Source organism: Panthera uncia, chromosome A2 (assembly GCF_023721935.1).
Source record: "Panthera uncia isolate 11264 chromosome A2, Puncia_PCG_1.0, whole genome shotgun sequence".
Classification (NCBI taxonomy): Eukaryota; Metazoa; Chordata; class Mammalia; order Carnivora; family Felidae; genus Panthera; species Panthera uncia.
In genome coordinates this window covers 56,646,692-56,665,760 of record NC_064816.1, presented here as the reverse complement: position 1 = coordinate 56,665,760, position 19,069 = coordinate 56,646,692, and the positions used below count along the sequence as shown (strand labels likewise).

Below are 19,069 nucleotides of genomic sequence, written 5' to 3'. Positions count from 1 at the left end.
CTGTGCCAACTGCTTGGTGTAGATTGCTTCATTTAATCTGCACAACAGCCCCGCAGTCTGTACCACTAATTATTTCCATCTCACAGATGAAGAAACTGATTTAGAGGTAAGAAGTCCCCTACCCAAGGTCACGCCGTGAGTAAGCAGCTTAGATGGGATTCAAATGCAGGCCTGCCTGACTACGAAGCCCTTAACTCCTGAGCTGTATCACAGTCAGTCCAGGCTCAAGGGACCCCCGTTTTGTGGGTGAGAGATGTGATGCTCAGAGAAGCCAAAGAACTGGGCAGGTCCAGGCCACAAAGCAGAGCGCAGGTAGCACTCCTGTGTCCCTGCACTGCTCTGGACGTGGCCCTCTGTCTCCTGACCACACAGGACCCTGTCTGGCCCCCTCAGATGGCACAGTGACCAGTGGGCCTCTGGCACCAGAGCTCCCAGACCCGTCTGGCTCCAGAGGCCCCCATTCTGGTTCTGTTGGTACAGGGAGCCTTGCCCAGATGGTGTTTATTCTCGCATGACTACTGTGTGTATATGTATATTTGTTGATTAAAATATTACTTGCTGTATTTTGTAGCAACATTAAAAAATATTACAAATCTCCTACTGCCAACAAGAAGCTTGCCAATGTTTTCCTTAACCCCTTACTCACCAAGTAGTGTGGTTCAGTGGATGCCCCCCAGGCTGGGATGAAGAAATCGGAGCCCGTGAGTCACCTGTGTAGAACCCCACCATAGCTTCCTTGGTCCTTGAGTCACATTTGGGCTTCTCACGTCGCTCTGCCGGGGCTTGTGGTCTTGCCTTTCCCTGCCGCCTTGGCCTGGTCATCTGGTCCCATTCTCCTCACACGCTGGCCTTCTGTTAGGCACTTGGACATGCCAGGCTCTGTTCTTGTCAGAGGCTTTGCACTTACTCGCGTCTCTGCTTGGCACCAGATCGTTTTCTCCAGGATCTCAACATGTACATGTGGTCAGGCCTCCTCATTTGGGGCGGGAGTTTTAACATTATTGTTTTCGCCTCTGAGGGGCCATCGCCTGTGCCTGTGGCTTCCTGTGCTGCCCCCCATGCCCCCATCACTGTGATTCTGTATTTTATTCATTCCTAGCACTTGTCTCCTGACGTGCTTTGCTGATCTTTAAGACACAGGTTTTTAACATCTGTGGGATAGGGTGTCCTGTAATAGGTGGAATGTTCATTTCCTTAGTGTCTTTTTTTTGTCTTTCTTGAGGTTATTTGAAAAGCAGTGTGATTTACAGTTGATGGAGTCTTAGTTTGGATGAAATAGGATATGTGAAATTGTCTGTTTACTTCTTTATTGTCTCACTTCCCATGAGAATGTAAGCTCCACGAATCAGGGGCCATGTCTCTTTGACTGCTGTTTCATTGCTGTTTCTTCTCACCCACGGCTTCCAGAACACTGCTATCACGCAGTGAGTGCTTCATAAGCAGATACTTGAGGAAGGAAACTGGACTGTAGTTACGGTGCCCTCGGCCAGGCTGCTTCCTCTGGTCCCCACGTGGCTGCTCTACTGTGGTCTTCTGTGTGTGTGCAGGGCATGCTCTTGCTGGTCATGTGACCCTCTTCCACAGCAAGGATTGGGGCCTTACCTGCTGTGGCTGCCTCTTTCATGAGCATCACGCATGCCATTAATGCCTCACCCACACCCGTGTAGATTCTAGGACCACTCAGTGCTCTCGCACGCCCTGTCCCTCAGAGGACTGGGGCCTCTCGCAGGGTCCGCTTGCAGAAGGAGGGGTGAGGGGAGCGATGCCCCGTGGTGTGCTGGTAAAAGTTCCATCAGATCTCTACCCAAGAAAGGACTCTGCTATGTAGTATTTGCCAGTTTCTGTGGTGGACAGACTCCCCAGTCGTGGCCAGTTTCAAGCTCCTGTCATGAAGTCAACCAGCTTGCAAAATCCCTGGAAATTTAAAACTCAGCTCTCACGAGCTGGTTCCAGCGCACCACCCAAACCTTTCCGTGCAGCCTGTGTTCGCTGTTGAGAACCAGCTCCGTGTCCCCACCTCCTGGAAGAACACTGCACCTCAGCTCTGCTGTCGCCTCACACCCCACCTGGTGTCCCACCTTGGCCCTCTGTGCAGCTGCTTTGCGCAAGAAATGGGCAGGCTGCGCTGGAGAACTGCCCCTTCGCCTTCCAGTGTGTTGACTTATCTCAGGCCTTCATCGCCGTGGCCGTAACGAAGTGAGCCAAAAGATCCTAAGGGCTCTTTCCGTTTTCTCGTCTGGGATTTTGTATCCACATCCCAGCTCATTTGCTGCTCTTTCAAAATACCCTATTCTTGATTTCCTTGTTTCTGGTATTCTCAAGTTTTCCCACTAACTACAGATCAGAACTCCTTCTTCTTAACTCTGCGCTCTCCTCTGTTCTTCCCAAGGCAGCGCCAGGCAAAGCCTTTCATTCCATGCCGCTGCCGCCGCCGCCGCCGCCGCCGCCGCCGCCGCCGCTGCTGCTGGTGCCACAGGCCCTTGTCACTTCACGACCAAGGGCCCGCTCCACGCTCCCAAGGGCTCCCTATAGCACTTGCAATTCATCTTCTAAAAACACAGCCTGTGTTCCTTCCTGGCCCCCAAACTTTCAGCCACGCCCTGCGATTGTTGGAGCCCCTCTGTCTGACTTCGAAGCTCCTCTCAGTACCAGCCTCATCCAAGTCCTCTTTATAGCCCACACCTTCCACAATGAGCTTACTGCTGTAGGCACACTGGTCTCTGTCTGTGCCTCTTCTCTCCGCACCGCACCCTGCACCGTGTGAGGTACCCCCTGCCCCCCAATACACGGTAGCTTCTGTCCTGTCAAATCCTGCTTCCACCCCTCAGGAACCAGCACAGGTACACCTTCCCTGGGATAACCTGCTTTTGCTGAGTGACATCCTGTCTAGACTGCTCATTTTTGTCTTTGGTTCTCTCTTTTTCTTTATAACAGCTTTATTGAGATACAATTCACATACCATACAACTCATCCATTAAAAAACTTTTTTTAATGTTTATTTATTTTTCAGAGACAGAGACAGAGACAGAGAGAGCGAGCAGAGGAGGGGCAGATAGAGAGGGAGACACAGAATCCAAAGCAGGCTCCAGGCTCCAAGCTATTAGCACAGAGCCTGACGTGGGTCTCAAACTCATGAACCGCGAGATCATGACCTGAGCTGAAGTCGGACTCTTAACTGACTGAGCCACCCAGGCACCCCAACAACTCACCCATTTAAAGTGCACACTTCAGTGGTTTTTAGAATTTTCATAGGTATGTGTAACTATCATAATAGTTTTTAGAACATTTTAATCAGCCCCTCCCCCATCTCTTACCTTCTAGCTATCAGTCCTCACTTGTCCTGTTCCTTCAAGCTGAAGGCAACCACTAATCTACTTTTTATCTTTAGAAATTTGCCTATTCTAAACATTTCAAAGAAGTGGAATTATGCAATATGTTGCTTTGTATGTCTGGCTTATTTCCCTTAGTGTAATGGTTTCAGGTTTCATGCATTTTGTAGTGAGTATCAGTATTTCATTCCTTTTTACGGCCAAATAATGTTCCCTTGATGGATGGACTACATTTTACTTTTCCATTCATCAGTTGAAGCACATTTGGGTTCTTTCCACTTCTTGGTTCTTATGGATAATGCTGACAAGAATGTTCATGTACAAATTTTTGTGGGGATATATATTTTCACTTCTCCTGAGTAGATGCCTAGGAACGGAACTGCTGGATCATATACTAATTCTCTGTTTAACCTTTTGAGGAACTTCCAGACTGTTTTCCACAGTGGCTGTAGAACTTTATATTGCCATGAGCAGTGTACGAGGGTTCTGATGTCTCCATATCTTTGGCAATACTTGTTATCTGACTTAAAAAATTTTTTTAATGTTTATTTATTTTTGAGAGAGACAGAGTAGGAGTGGGGGAGGGTCAGAGAGAGAGGGAGACACAGAATCTGAAGCAGGCTCCAGGCCCTGAGCTGTCGGCACAGAGCCCATCGTGGGGCTCGAACCCATGAACTGCAAGATCATGACCTGAGCCAAAGTTGGACATTTAACCGACTGAGCCAGGCACCCCTCTGAGTTTTTGATTATAGCCTTCCTAGTGGGTATGAAGTGGTATTTCATTGTGGTTTGAATTTGCATGTCTCTAATGACTAATGATATGAGCATCTTTTCATTTGCTTATTGGCCATTCATATATCCTTGGAGAAATATCTATTCAGATATCTTTTTGCTCGTTTTAAAAATTGGGTTATTTTTCTTTGTATTACTGAGTTGTGGGAGTTCTTCTCTTATTCTAGATACGTAGACTTTGTCACATGTATGATTTGCAAATATTTTCTCCCATTTTGTAGGTTGCCTTGTCACTTGCTTTATTGGGTCTTTGGTACATAAAACTTTTAAATTTTGATGGAAGTCCAAAACAACTTCATTTGCTTTGGTTGCTTGTGCTTTTGGTGTCATATCTTTAAACTCACTGCCAAAGCCAAGGTCATAAAGACTTCCCCTTATATTTCCTTTTATTTACCTGTATGTTGTTTTATCTCCTACATTTAGGTCTCCAGTCCATTTTGAGTTAATTTTTATATACGGTGTGAGGTAGGTGTTCAACTTCCTTCTTTCACATACATATCGAAATCCAGCTCTGCCTACACCATTTGTTGAAGAGACAAATGGGGGTTCTTTCCCCATTAGATTGTCTTGGCACCTTGTCAATCAGTTGAACTTAGATATACAGCTTTATTTCTGGATTCTCAGTTTCTTCCACTGCTGTATACGCTTGGTCTTCTCTTGCCCCATACCGTTAATTATTTAATTTGTATTTATTTGAAACACTAGAGGGACTCCGTTATTACTATTATAATCTTTTGTTGCTAACAAATGTTCATGGTAAACAATTTAAAACACACAAGTGCCCAAAGTGAATGTCCTGCCCCAGCTGCCCCTGAGCCCACTTGCAGGATGTACCCATTGTGTTTCCTGTGTAGCCTCATTGATGTTTACCTCTGAGTAGATACATGCATTTGTGTGTATGTATTCTTTCTTTCTCTCTCTAAAATGATAAAAAAAAATTGAGCTATACAAAGGGTTCTATGACTTTAAAAAATCAGGAGCATTATCCCCTAAACCCTTCCATGTTAGTTGTACGTTTTACCTCATTCTTTCTTTTTTTTAAAAGTTTATTTGCGAGAGAGAGAGAGAGAGCAAGCGAGCAGGGGAGGGGCAGAAGGAGAGGGAGAAAGAGAATCCTAAGCAGGCTCTGCACTGTTAGTGCAGAGCCTGACGCGGGGCTCCATCTCACGAACTATGAGATCATGACCTGAACCGAGATCGAGTCAGATGCTTATCCAACTGATTTACCCAGGCACACCTACCTCTTTCTTTCTTTCTTTGTTTCTTTGTTTGTTTCTTTGTTTCTTTCTCTTTCTTTCTTTCCTTCTTTCTCTTTCTTTCTTTCTTTCTTTCTTTCTTTCTTTCTTTTCTTTCTTTTTAATGTTTATTTATTTTTGAGAGAGAGAGAGAGTGTAAGGGAGGGGCAGAGAGAGGGAGACACAGAATCTGAGCTGTCAGCACAGAGCCCGATGCAGGGCTTGAACCTACGAGACATGAGATCATAACCTGAGCTGAAGTCGGTCACTTAACTGACTGAGCCACGCAGGTGCCCCTACCTCATTCTTTCTTAATGGCTCCATAATACTTCGTAGAAGATGTACACCATCATTTCCTTAACTAGTTCCGTATTGTTGCATATTTATGTTTTTGCCTTTTTTTGTTTTGTTTTGTTTTGTTTTTTTCTATTCCATTTCTGCCCTGTACATGTGGGAGCAGTTTTCTCGGCTGGATACCTAGAAGTGGAGTTGCTGATTATGGCTTTTGTCTTAAAGTCGTCTTTAACGTTTTTCCCTCAACTGTGCTTTATGATGCCTTACACATATTAGGTACTTAATAAATATTTACTGAAGTGAACTCTAAAGGGTTTTTATTCTGGATTTATCCCTAGCTTGCTGTTTCATTTCAGTAAACTGTTTTATGACACCCTCACGCCTATTTCACTTCCTCTGAAATGAATGAAAGCGTCGGTTATCCAGTCTTCATTTAGCGGGAGCCGTGGTGGAAGGGGTCCAGCCGGGTTGCGATGTCTGCTCTATGTGTGGTGCCGGGGGTACATGGGGGCGGGGGGGGGGGTGGGAGGTCGCCCCGGCCCTCCAGGTGTTTGCACATCTTTTGGATGAGGCAGGTAGGGCCTGCGGTGCTTCCCTAAGAGCATACGTGTTGCGATGGGAGTAAAACGGAAGGGGACAATGGATGCTTATCTTGGGTGCTGTCAGGCAAGGTCCCATGGAGGAGGGACACTGAGATGCCCTCAAAGGAAGGGGAAGTTTTGGACAGGTGGAGACGTACTGGGGATGGACCGCTGCTGGTGGTTCTGGGCAGAGGAGCCGCGCAATGAATGCGGAGGAGGTGAGGAAGGTGGCCCCGTGGCATGCAGGGTGTGTGCAGGGAGCAGCAGGAAACAAAGCTGGAAAGCCGGCAGAGGACGTGCGCTGGGCGGCCCACACGGGGCTTTGGCACCAACCTGCGAGGCGTTGGGCCACCTTGAGAGGTTTTGAGGAGGATTATGTTATTGAAGTTGGTCTGGAGGAAGTGGTGCGCTCAGGGGCATGGATGAAGGGCAGTCTGCATTTCCAGAGGTTTTTATGATGAAACTTTTTCCCTGTCCCTCTCTTCCCATCCTCACCTCTTCCCCCAGCTGTCCGAGAATGTGGTTAACCGCATGAAGGATCCCAACCAGCCTTGCAAAGCTGGGGAGCCAGCTCCGCCTCCTGCCCCTCCGCCTTCTACGCCTTCTACGGGTGGCTCCTCCAAAGGCCCCGAGAAAGGTATGGATGGTTGCAGGGACTCTGGGGGAGGGGGGTGGGGTGGGGAAGCGGTGGCAAGTAGCCTTCCTGTCAGAACAGATTTGACAGCCAGTGTGGCTCCCGTTTGTCTCTGGGTGACGTTTCTGGTAACTGCTTTTCGGGAGAGTGTGGCTTTCTGCGCATGACAGCACCTTTGCTCAGAGCACGTGTGCCTGGGGCCAGACCGGCTTGCCTCACTGTTCCAGTTTCTCAGTGAGTGACAAATGAGGCCGAAGGGCTTGGTTCGGCAATGCAGGTAAGAAGTCGCTGTTGAGGACCCGAGAGAAGCTTTGCCGTTACTGTTTGGCGTGGTTCAAAGAATGACAGGGATTTATGGGGATCGGGGCAGCGTGGAGGAACTGAGGCCATGATTTGGGCATTGGCCTCAGCGTCTCGAAGCAAGCCCTCACGTGAGGTGGTCCTTGGCCCGGCTGCTGGGATGGGTCACTGTGGCCTCCTGGAAGGGCCCGCCAGCCTACCCATTTCAGGAGTTTCTCTTCCCACGCCTACGCTGGCCGGAGCTCATTTATCCCTCTTCTCTGGGGCCCATAACAGATGAGGACATTTGTGCTTTTCTCTGAATGACTTTCAGCAAACAACGGAATGCGACAATTTCAGAAAGGATATAAGGTGCAGAAATACTAAGATATTACCCCCAAGGAAAGTCCTTGGGGCCGCGGCTGCTCTGTCCCATAAACACTTGTTTATGAGAAGCTGGGTCTTAGGTATCGCCTGCAACTTGTCTTTTCTGCCAGTCTTCCGTATGAGGTTGTAACATTGGAGAAGGCAGGAGCTGTATCCTGTCCACTCAGCGTTTGCTGACTGCTGGCCGGGGATCAGGGCGCGTGTGCCCGGTGCTGGCGCACAGCGATGAGTACACGGGGATGCCTCCCTTACGGCTCACGGCTCTAGTGAGGGGGCTGGATGTGTAACCCTGTAGGGTACATGTATCGTGATGTCCTAGAAGCATGCCTGTGGCCAGGGTAGCACAGAGGAGTGCCTCATTATTTTAGGGAGGGGCTTCAAGGGGAGATGATGTTTAAACTGGATTTTGAAAGATAGAGCAGTGGTTCAGGTATTCGCCTCTGCATAAATAGAGGCCCAGAGGTGTGGTACAGCCTGGCCTGTGTGGGGCCCTCGAAGCGATTTGCTATCTCTGGAGTACAAAGTGCGAGGAAAGGGGAGCTGTCAGGGCGGTGTTCAGGGGCCAGGTCACAGACCTCTGTGCAGTGGCCAGAGAGCTCTGCCTGCATACTTGCAGCCAGGGACTCTGGCCAGGCCTTCTACCAGCTCTTCCCTGTATTGTCTGCTTCAGGGCTTCCTGAACTTGCCCTGAGATCTTTTTGAGTATCAGTGAAGGGGTGAGTGAGATTCCTGAAACCCTCACATGACGCTCTTTTACTTTAACAAAAAGGGTGGCTCCCCCGATACCTACAGCAGCTGGTGAGAGAGGGGGTTGAAGAGGGCTGTAACTCAGTACACTTAAAAAATTTTTTTTTTTAACATTTATTTACTTTTGAGAAACAGAGCATGAGTGGGGGAGGGGCGGAGAGAGAGGGAGACACAGAATCAGAAGCAGGCTCCAGGCTCTGAGCTGTCAGCACAGAGCCTGACGCAGGGCTCGCGCTGATGAACCATGAGATCATGACCTGAGCGGAAGTTGGACTCTTCACCGACTGAGCCACCCAGGCGCCCCACCCAGTACACTTTCATAAACTGAATTAACTGGGGAGAGGGAAAAAGTGATGAAAGAAGCCAAGAATGCCAAAATGTATCATGCACACGTCAGTTTCGACTTCGGAAGCTAAAAGAGGTCTTGGTTTTAGTCTTTGGTAGGTTTTAGCAGTTCAGGGAGCAAGAGTGTTGGTTCATTTGTCATTTGGTTTTAGTTGTAACAAAGTATTTTACTGTTTAAACGATTGTGAGTTTGAGTTTCTGAGTGCTGAAGAATAGTCAGCATAAATGGGCTGTCTTGAAGTTGACTAATTTTAAGATATTTTTACTTTTAAAATCAGTGTTTGCTTTTATTTTAGCGATGGAACAAGATTAGAGAAAGAAGTTAAAATTAAATCCTTATGTCACACCATACCTCAGAATAAATGTCAGAGGAAATAAAAGATTTAAATGTACGAATCGAAACCATAAGAGTACAATAATAGTACATACAAGTACAATAAGTAGATTTTCTAAGCACTTCGTCAAGTGAAGAAACCCTGAGTTGAGACAAAAAGTGGGAAGTGTAACTATAAGAAATTAGGCAACTTAGAAAAAATAAATGAAGAATGAATGATAAACTAGAGAATTGTCACACGACAGAGTAGTAATAGTCCTAATATTGAGAGTTCTTAAAGATCTGTGACAACTTAGTAGAAAATGTGCACAAATCATCATAAACATGTGATGAGATTCTCCGCTTGGCTAATAGTGAAAGACACACGTAAAATAGTGCCACCAAGGGGGCAGGGAAGTGGACAGGCGCCTGCGTGGAAGGTGGGAGTGTGGGTCAGTGTCGCATTCTCTGCCACAGGTAGATATGTTATTTTTGTAGTTATGACAAGAGAAAACTGTATGGAAAGCAAAAGTAATTATGATCAGTTACATGTCAATAAAAGCTGCTGTAAGTAAACAAATAAGAACAGGGAGCCTTATGTCAAAGGAAAAACCGGGTAACAGTTTACTAATTTTTACTCCCATTTGAGAGCCTGGCATGTTACCACAAGGCACTTGGGTGTGCCCTCCGCACTGGCCGGAGCACAGCCATGCCCATCCTTCTGTGAGCGGTGGTCTGCAAGCGTGAAGCATAGGGTGATTACTTTTGGAAGTGCCTCCCCGAAGGGTTGAGTGCTGGAGCCTCCGAATTCAGCATGCTTTAACAGGTCTTTGCAGAGGGATAGCAAGTCCTCACGGATTCTCTCCCAAAGCCTGGTTCTTTCGCAGTTTTCTTGTGCAGTCTGAGACTCTGCTGCTTTAGAAACCTGTGTTGGAGGGGAGGGACATGTGGCCAAGGCCACAGAAAGTGTTGAGCTTTGGCAGAAAGATGGTTTGGGAAGGGTGAAGGCAGTGGGGAGAGGGAAGGGTGACAAAACCTTCAGTGTCACCAAGTGGTGGCGACTGTGGAGTGGATTGGGTTTCTTGGAAATTGCCAAGGTCATGGCTGTCAAGAGGTAGCTCCCCTCTAACAATATTAGAGGTGATGCAGGTGGAGTGATAGATAAAATGTTATTTATGTGGAGGTGTTTGCCACTCTTAAGACTAGAGATCTGTAGAATGGGCTACTAAGGGAAACACTGAAGGAGCTGCCCCACTACTCCCCTCAAAAGGATGCAGGTGGCTGGTCTTTCTGCATGAGGCAGAGGAGAGGGTTCCCTCAGCCTTTCTGGGCCGGCGTTTGGGAGATGACCTAGATTCGAGGTAATTGCAGAATGAGGAGTGATGGGTTGGGAACACGGCACTCAAGTGGCTGTGCCTGCTGCTCGCCCCAGGCAGTGAGCAGTCCTGGTAAGAACGAGGGAGCAGATGGCCTTCGGGCTGTGCCTCTCCAGGCTGGCTGGGTCAAGGGTGTGTTCTGTGTCTGTAAGGCGTATCCATCCAGGGCAGTGCCCTCCTGAGCCCTCTCCCAGGTGACTGCCATGCCTTCGTTGATCCTGAGGAGCTGCTGACTGGCCTTTTCTTCTCATCCCTTCGCAGACTCCAAACCGCCCAGGTCTGAGTATGGTGGTGGCCGTCAGCCCTCGGGGGTGGAGGAGGATTTCCTCAAGAGGTAAGCCCAGGTGTCCATTCATCCCTGGCCCTGCGCTCTGATGGAGCGTTCTCTCCTCTCGGGGTATCTTCCCCTTGCCCAAAGGTCTGAGCGCTTATCTTACCTACACTGCACGAGAACCCTACTGGACAGGGGGCGCTGGGCCTAGTTTAAGGTGAAGAAACACCAAAGGTAGCCTGGGAGTGTTGATTGCTGACGTTCTTAAAAATACACTTTAAAAAGCTAGGACTAGCGGCGTGCCTGGTTGGCTCAGTTGGCGAGCGTCCGACCTCAGCTTGGGTCATGATCTCATGGTTTGTGGGTTCGAGCCGCACATTGGGCTCTCTGCTCTTACCACAGAGCCTGCTTCAGATCCTCTGTCCTTCCCTCTCTCTGCCCCTCCCCTGCTCATGTTTTCTCTCTCTCTCTCTCAAAAAAAAAAAAAAAAAGAAATATATATATATATATATAAATAAAAATAAAAAGTTAGGATTAGCTTTGCACAGTGGCAGTATCGTAGCCAATGAGGTTTATCTGAGGTGCTAATTGAAAACTTTTCCCAGTACCCCGCCATGACAACTTGAAGTATAGTCGGGGTGGAGGGGTGGGGGTGGGGGGGAACTAGGACTAAGTAGCTGAGTGGGTGGACCCTCTGTGCCTGTGTATGCATGCTGGCATATTTTTAGAGGTAAGAAGAAGAAAGAAAAAGAGCCCACACAATTCTTACTAGTTGCCTAGATGGACCGCTCCAGGCTGTTGGTGACTTTCCATCCACATAGGCCACAACCACGGAGAGCTGGTTACACCTCTGAACCGGGCCCTTCGTGCCCTCCCCTGAGGCTAAAATAGTGGCTAAGGCACAGAAGCCCTCAGAGTGCAGGTCTGCATCCTGATTGTGTGCTGCACTAGTGACCTGGGAAGATCACTGCATTTCTCTAGGCCTTGGCGAAGGCCGTAACTGGAGGATCTCTTTGACTGGGGTATTGTCAGGATTAAATATGTTAATAAAGCGCTGAAGCCCAACACCAGGGAGTTCTCAGTGAACGTTAACTGGTTGTTATTGATTGACTTCCTCTACACCCTTTAGGACATTGGCCTTTGTAGCAGAGGACCCAGTGAGGTAGCTTGGGGGGCCCAGTGTCAGCCATAGTCGGGTGGCTCGATCTCAGTGAGGTCACCTGAGCTGGGTCTGTTCCATAGTCATGGATTGAAACCCACATTCTAAGAATTTTCCCTCTCTGATCCTAAGAGGCCTCTCCAAGAATAACTAACCTGAACCTTTTTGTTTATTTTTTGTACTTTTAAATATTTAAAAAATGTTCACCTAACACATGCTAATGAAAGATTCGGGAAGTACATAAAATGGAAAAAATCACCCATAGATTCATCATCTCAGAATAACCCCTCTTAATATTTTGAAGTGTTTCTTTCAAATGTCTTCTTTCCTCTAGTTTAGGATTATTTTTTCAAGTTATATATATTTTTATAGTTTTTTTTTAATAAAGTTATATATAATTTTATGTTGTTTTTTTACATAGCTTTATAATTGTTTTCCATTTGTTACACCTGCTTTGTAAACATTTTGATTTTTTTAAGTTTATGCATTTATTTTTGAGAGAGAGAGAGAGAGAGAGAGAGAAAGAGAAGAGCATGTATGTACACGTGCCAGGGGAGGGGCAGAGAAAGAGGGAGAGAGAATTTCCCCAGCAGGCTCCTTGCTATCAGCACAGAACCCAATGTGGGGCTTGATCCCAGGAACCGTGAGATCCTGACCTGAGCTGAAACCAAGAGTTGGACGCCTAATCTGCTGAGCCACCTAGGTGCCCCAACAATTTTATTTCTAAAAGTATTGTTTATTGTTTCTCACTTTTTAGATTCAGCCTATTGACAAATCTAAGTGTATATTGGTCTAATGATGATATAGTATACCATTGTACCATATATTCTTTAACTTGACCTTGATACTGGACACTTAAGTTGTTTGCATTTTTCTACGCTATAGTAAATAATTCTTGTAAGAGCATCTTGGTGCTAATAACTTTTTTCTGTCTTTAGGATTATTTTACTGGGCAGAATGCCCAGAAATAGGTCAAAGGGTAGGATTACATTCAGGACGGGAGAGTTCAATGTTCCAAACAAAACACTGCTGTCATCTAAACTGTTCAAGCTTTCAAGTGGAAGCAGAAGAAAGTGGGGCTTCCCACCCCGCCTGCCCACTGTGTAGGAGTGGCTAGCCAGGGATCTGAACCCGTGCCCTGAGATTCTCTGGTTTGGCACGTGGCTGGCTGATTCCTCACCTGGAGGTCACGTCTCCTTCTTTTCCTAATCCGTCCTGGCTGAGAAAGTATCACTGCATCCCCTTGCCTTGGGGACCGTCACAGATTCCTGATCCTCTCCCGCTGGCCTCAGAGATCCCCTGGCCCCTGCCAGCTGTGTGAGGACGCAGACCTTTTCTTTTCTACCTTCTGCCGGTCACGCCATCTGCATCTCTCTTCCGGCACAGGTATAAACAGGAGCAGGCCAAGGTCCAGGACGAGTTGTTCCAGGTGGTGACGAGGGAACGAGAGGCAGCCACCAAGCCCAGGAGTGCGCCCATGCAGCGGGGGGAGGGCAGCGTTGACCAGGACAAGCGGAAGTCAACCCAGTTGGTGAGTGCAGGTCTTCTGAGCTGGCCTTTTGTGCTCTGGCGGCTCTGGGAGGCGGAGGTTAGGTCCTGGAGCCTGATCTGTATGAGGTCCTGGGGCCTGGCTTCATCTCTGTAGAAAGGGTATCTTTTTGGGGATCAGGGGCTTGAGTTCTTCTAGCCCTGGCTCTGCCACTGACTTGCTTTGCTGCCTCTGGCCTGTATTTTCAGTCTCGGGGATGCTCAGGTTTATATGGTGAGGGCTGGATCGCTCAGCAGTCTGGTCCCACTCTGAAACTTCATAGTCGTAATGGGTATGTGTGCCAGGAGAGTATGAAGGGAGAGGACTAGGGGCTTGGGGGCATGCGATAATGAGACGGAGAACACAGTTTTCAAGGTAGGCAGCCTGGGTACGAATCCCAGCTCCTTTCTTACTAGCTTGGGCCCGTCCTCCAGTGTCTGTGAGCCTTGGTGGAGGATTGTGACGTTTGCACACACACAGGATTGCCCAAGGGATTAGGGAAGTTGATAACCGTCCAGGATTTAGCATGTGCCTGGCAGATTATAAGAGCGCCCCATTATTGCCGTTACTGTTATTAATACATTTAAGTGATTGGAGACTGTTAGGATTCTTACTGCCGTGAGTGAAGGCTTTATTTCACAATGCCAAAAGTCTCGAAATGTCCCAGGGTTGACTAATTCAGGGGCTCACTGGCATCATCATGGAGCCCCGCCCTCCTTCCACTCTGCCGGCCTCAGTGTGCCAGTGCACTCTCCGGCCAGACACCCCCACAGTTCAAAGATAGCTGCCCTGCTCCCTACCAGGTCTTCTGCAGATGGGGCCACCCTCAGAAGAAGAGAAGACTTTCCTGGAAGCCCCCAGCAGAAAGCCTCTGACATCACATTGGCCTGAATTGCATCAGGCGCCCATGGCTAACCCAGTCCTCTGCAGAGGAACGGGGGGGCTCCACTGATTGAAGCGAGGGCTCCTTTCTAGTCACATGGGGCAGTGGGTGGGTATCCAGATAGAATCAGGGCTGACGGTAATAATTCTTCCAGTTCCGTTTCCATGTGGGAAAACCCCCGCATGTCCAAGAAATTCTCTGACACCAGCTGGGTGTCCTACAGTTAAACTCCGTCCTCAGGCTCCAGAGGGTAAGGGCTCAGTGCACAAGACTGCCCCCTTCCCCCACTTCAGACACCAGTCAAAGTCCAGGTTACCACCTGTGCCTCTGGCTGACTGGTTGTTAATTAGAGGTTCCCATGACCCCCTTGTTTGACCGATTTGCTAGAGTGGCTCACGGAACTCAGGGAAACATTTAACTTCCTAAAAGGATTATAAAAGGATTTAGCTCAGGAACAGCCATATGAGAGAGGTCCATAGGACCAGGTGTTTAGGGAGAGGATGTTGACCTTCCTTCCGTGTCCTGTGCCAGTGCACCACTCCCCCAGAACCACTGCATGTTCACCAATCTAGAAGCGCTTTAAACCCAGTTGTTTCGGGGTGAAACTGGGGGGAGGCTTTATTACCTAGGTGTGATTGAGTAAATTGTTGGCCATTGGTGATGGAACTCAACCTCCGGCTCCCCTCCCCTCCCAGGGGCTCAGGGGTACGGCTGAAAGTTCCAACCCTCTGGTCATTTGGTTGGCTCCACTGATAAGCAGTCCTCATCCTTAGGTCCAATGTAAAAGTCCTCTCGTTAATGTAAAAAAAGACACCTTTCTCTCTCTCATCACTTTGGAAATTCCAAGCGTTTTAGGAGCTCTGTGCCAGTAACAGTAGATAAAGATTAAATATTTAGTTCTTATTCTAAATCATGAAATCACAGCAAGGAGGGTGGGGAGAGGGGACGGAGGAGTGGCTGTAGCAGCATCTAATATCGTCTGCCTCAGAGGCCATGGGCTGTGAGGCGAGCACCTGTCTCAGGTGGGTTGCCTGATGTACCCTGGACTCCACAGAAGGAAGTTGGGGACGCAATGAGACCACGCGGGACTGTGCCCTGGGTTGTGGTGGGGAGGAAGGCCTCTGCAGAGACATGGAAAGCTGCGGCAGGTACAGAAGGAATTCTGGTTGAGCTAGGCCCTCTGGGAAATATGAACAATGTAGGGTCCTTGCTCTTAGGAAATTTTCAGTCTAGTGGGGAAGACAGATTTAAACCAAAAACTTAGAAAAAGGGCAACTTGGTGACAGTAAGCGTGAAATGGAGGTAAGGTTGATGTGCTTGGGAATGCAAAGGCAGGGGTGCACCTGCTGGTAGCAGACATGACTTTGACTCAGCCTTGAGCGATATGGGGCCCCCAGGCTGAGGGAGCATCTGGGGGGAGACGGGTGTGGAGGAGGTGATGGGACACAATGAGAGAGGTGAGTGAGGCGTGAAGCCACCTCGCAAACTTGACCCACAGAATAGCTCGCCATCGCTCTGAAACCACGGAGGAGTCCCTGGAGTTCATCAGGATGACGATGACGTGATCTGACTTGTGTCTTTAGAACCCTGTGGCTTCCTGGTGAAGAATCAGTTGCTGCAGAGAGAAACTGGGGTGAGGACATGGTTTTAGAGAATCTTGCAGTGAGTCTCTGAGGGGCAGGCAGGTTGTCACCCCTCGGCAGGGTGCTGACAGCCAAGTTGAAAGGACCCTCGTTCTGGAGATGAAGGGTTAATCAACATGGCATGAGCAAACCAAGTTGGCCACGTGGGACAGTCACCTAGCATGGAAAATTGCAGCCTACACATGTGGTGTCTCTTCATTCTCACCTGGAATGTGTTAATTATGATGAAAGGGAATTCACAACTTCCCTTCTTTCTCCTGTAAAGGAGAAGGCTGGGTCCCCGCCTCCTTGAGACTGTCCTTGGAGGAGAACCTTTACAAGCGGGAAGAGGTTTAAATGACCTTCACCACAGGTGTGTGGGTTTTCTTTTTTAATAAAGGAAAACTTTCAAATAAGATGCATTCTACGCCCCCCAGTTTCTGGATGGATAATGCTCTTCTGAACCTGAGTTCTTAAGGAAGAGCAAAGCAAGTGACTTCCTTCGTTTTGAAAATGTTGGTTCACTACTTTTGTGGGTGTTCCATTTTTTGGCTGTCCAGCATCCATCTGTCCATGCAGTTAGTGCCCTGTTTTCTTTTGGGATTTACCCATCTCCTGTTGTGTGTTATCTCGGTGGGATTGCAATTCCAGTGCCCAGCTTCCTTGATGGAAGCTAGATCTCCTTTCTCCCCTGGCCTCGGGATAGCCAGGGCCCAAGGGCAGCCAGTTGAACCCTTTTTCTGAGGCCTTTTTGTTTTGAGTGAGTGCGGAGGTCGGGGTAGGATTGCTCACTGTAGCCGAGGGTTGCTCGTGAAGACCTTCATCTAGCGAGGCTGTCTTGCTGTCTCCCGTACCTCCACGACGCCCACTCGTTTCTGTCTGGCTCTCCTGCCTTCTTTAGGATGGAATCACCTGCCGATTACCTGCGGTCAGCTCTCCTTTGCTTGAGTTAGCTGGAGTTGGTTTCCGTTGATTGGTGCTGTAGCAGATGCAAGGGGACACACGAATGTGGTTTTGAAGGCTTCAACCAGTCAGTGCTCAATGCGAACAGAGGAGAAAGGAAGTTAGGACCGGGCCCTGTTTTGTATGTCAGCAGGGGCGTGAGGCACTCACCTTGATGCTGAGCGATGCCACAGCCATCACTTCCATTTGGGTTGTTGTGGTTGGCAGGGACTTTTAGTGGAGATAATTCCTTAAAAAAAATTTTTTTTTAAACACTTATTTATTTTTGAGACAGAGACAGAGCATGAACGGGGGAGGGTCAGAGAGAGAGGGAGACACAGAATCTGAAACAGGCTCCAGGCTCTGTGCTGTCAGCAAAGAGCCCGACGCGGGGCTCGAACTCACGGACGGTGAGATCATGACCTGAGCCGAAGTCGGACACTTAACTGACAGCCACCCAGTCACCCCAGATAATTCCTTTTTTTTTTAAAAAAAAAGTTTATTTATTCTGAGAAAGAGAGAGAGAGAGAGAGCGAGCACGTGTGTGAGTGGGGTAGGGGGAGGGACAGAGAGAGAGAGGCAGAGAGAGAGAGAATCCCAAGCAGGCTCCACACTGGCACCGTGGAGCCTGATGTGGGGCTCGAGCTCACAAACCGCGAGATCATGACCTGAGCTGAAATCAAGAGTCGGACACTTAACTGACTGAGTCACCCAGGCTCCTCGAGTGGAGATAATTTCAAAACTGGGCTTGTGCTTTAGAATATTTAAATAAAAGGAGAAAGAAGAACCTGAACAGAAGCATAGAGAATTTTCTTTTCCTCATCCAAGTCTTCCACATGTGCGGATTGAAGGAGTCTGGTGGTCAGAGCACTTAAGGTTCTAGTGTTTGGATCACAGCACATCCTCCCAGCCTCGGGGCCAGGTTGGACCCGGAGGCGGGTGTGATATGGTCTCCGGCTATATGAGCTGGCCTCCTACTTCTTTCTCCTTGGTGCCTTCTCTCTCTGCCTAGTGTCCTCAAGCCCTGCACCCTTGAACCTGTAGCCTTGTCTGGAGGACTTTCTTTCGAGTGTGCTGAGTTCAGTTTGACATTTAATGTGCTCTCCTGCCCTCTCTTTTGCCTCTGACTTTTACAATATTGATTTTTTAATCTTCTGCATGAGGGAATAATTCAGCTCATTATTAGGAAAAGTTCATAAAACTAATGATGAGGAAAGATAATAATTTTTATAACCTACTTCTGATGACAGAAGTGTTCCCATTTCCTATTGAGCAGTAGGGGGCTGTTTTGGAATATATTTGTACGTGTTTTCTGTCACTTGAAGACTGGTAGGGTCCCAGATATCATTGGGGTGAAGGCCCTGGGGGGTCATCGGAGCCCCTGTTAGTGATGTATGCTTTCCTTTGAATTGGGGGAGGATGTTTGGAGTCCCAAATGTTCTAGAGAGAAATCAGAACAGAGTAGTTTCTTGGGCTGAGTCTCCTGATGGGCAGAGCTTTACTGTAGGGGAGAATGAGATTTATGACCTTGCCTGTTGGATTCCTGACACATTATTAGGTATGGGCTTGCAGTATACCTAACAGGAAGCAAAAACTTTCATTTCATTTCATTTCTCTTTTGGTGAGTGATTCTTTCATTATTTTCTATCTATATTCTCTGTGTGCCTATTATGTTAGGCCCTGGGTTCATTTCTTGATAAATGGAAATAAATGAGAAACAGCTTCTGATCTTGAGAAGCTCTGTTCATTAGGGGATGTAAGTATTCTCGGAAGTGACTGGACAGCGTTATGGTGTCCGACCAAAGGGACAGGGGGACACTAGAGGAGGAAAGAGGCAGTGACAACGGCCTCTTCCTGGCGGGTCAAGAAAGTCTTCTGTGGGGAGGTCACCCATGGGCTGGTTCTTGAAGACTCAGGAGAGGCTCTCCTGGTGGGGAAGGCTGAGAAAAAGTGTTGCTCATGAAGGGCGCAGCTAGAGTGGAAGCCGGGGGTGGGTGGGGACATGCCGCCTGGCCACTGTGAGTAGGGTGTGGCAGGCAGGTGTGCGTCTGGGATGCAATTCTGCAAGTCTGATGGTGACCTTCCGGAGAGGGTTTTCTTACTCCTCAAAAGAGATGCACAAGGAGAGAATTTTTCTTCCACTGGACGGTGGATATGGGGAAAGGCCTGAAATAGCGGATGAAGAAGTTGGGACCAAATCCTTCTTCTTCTGGACAGAAGCTGTGAGTGCTTCTCTGCGTGGATGTGGCCCCTCACCTGAGAACTTGCCCAAGAATGGCTGTCCTGCTCGGCTTTCCAGTTTGCGGCGGCAGTGGGTGGGGGGGGGGGTTGATCTTTTTATTGTTCAGACTC

The 19,069-nt window shown here is 48.3% G+C and overlaps 1 protein-coding gene across 4 annotated transcripts in view; it reads left to right on the top strand.

The window, feature by feature from the left end:
- The window catches only part of CHCHD6 (coiled-coil-helix-coiled-coil-helix domain containing 6), a 249,476-nt gene that overhangs the window by 13,344 nt on the left and 217,063 nt on the right, over window positions 1-19,069 (top strand). For all 4 annotated transcript variants that reach the window (XM_049641126.1, XM_049641128.1, XM_049641127.1 and 1 more), the window contains exons 2-4: window positions 6,739-6,868; window positions 10,574-10,646; window positions 13,129-13,273. In XM_049641126.1, the coding sequence (XP_049497083.1) occupies window positions 6,739-6,868; window positions 10,574-10,646; window positions 13,129-13,273 (348 nt within the window). The remainder of the gene's footprint in view (window positions 1-6,738; window positions 6,869-10,573; window positions 10,647-13,128; window positions 13,274-19,069) is intronic.